This window comes from Eurypyga helias, unplaced genomic scaffold (assembly GCF_000690775.1).
Source record: "Eurypyga helias isolate BGI_N326 unplaced genomic scaffold, ASM69077v1 scaffold24684, whole genome shotgun sequence".
In the NCBI taxonomy this organism is placed as follows: Eukaryota; Metazoa; Chordata; class Aves; order Eurypygiformes; family Eurypygidae; genus Eurypyga; species Eurypyga helias.
The window spans coordinates 1-450 of NW_010246017.1; the positions used below are offsets into that span (position 1 = coordinate 1).

The 450-nt window shown below is 64.7% G+C and overlaps 1 protein-coding gene across 1 annotated transcript in view; it reads left to right on the forward strand.

Annotated features, from left to right (window-relative positions):
- Positions 1–3: 3 nt before the first annotated feature.
- Positions 4–450, forward strand: part of NPHP4 (nephronophthisis 4) — a gene marked incomplete at its 5' end in the record, with an annotated part of 4052 nt that continues 3605 nt past the window's right edge. Inside the window, 2 exon segments of the mRNA XM_010150269.1 lie at positions 4–173; positions 263–440. Of these exon segments, the coding sequence (XP_010148571.1) occupies positions 4–173; positions 263–440 (348 nt within the window).

The following is a 450-nucleotide window of genomic DNA, read 5'->3' on the forward strand; positions in this document are numbered from 1 at the left end:
TACCAGAAGCACATCAAGGGTGAGAGCATCTCCCGGATGCTGAGTCAGGCCATCACCACCACCCGCACTGTGCACGCCGTGCTGGGGACCGCCGTGTTCTTCGAGTTCGCCCTGAAAAACCCCTACAGCGTCCAGCACACGGTGACCATCGAGGTCGACCACCCTGAGCTCAGGTGGGGGCCGAGCTGCGTGTGGGGAGACGCCGGGGTGGCCCCGGCTCCCGACCGGTGCTCACCAGCACCCCTGCCGCCCTCTCCCCCAGCGTCATTCTGGATGTGAGGGAGTGGCGTCACTTCAAGGAGCTGACCAAGAGCGTCACACCGGTGGAGGAGGAGATGTTCCACCTCTGCCAGGACCACAAGCCTCAGGTCTACTTGCGCCCCAACGAGACCGTCCGCATCCCCTTCAAATACCAGACCTTCTCCGCGGACCCTGCCGTCGTTGCCGCGC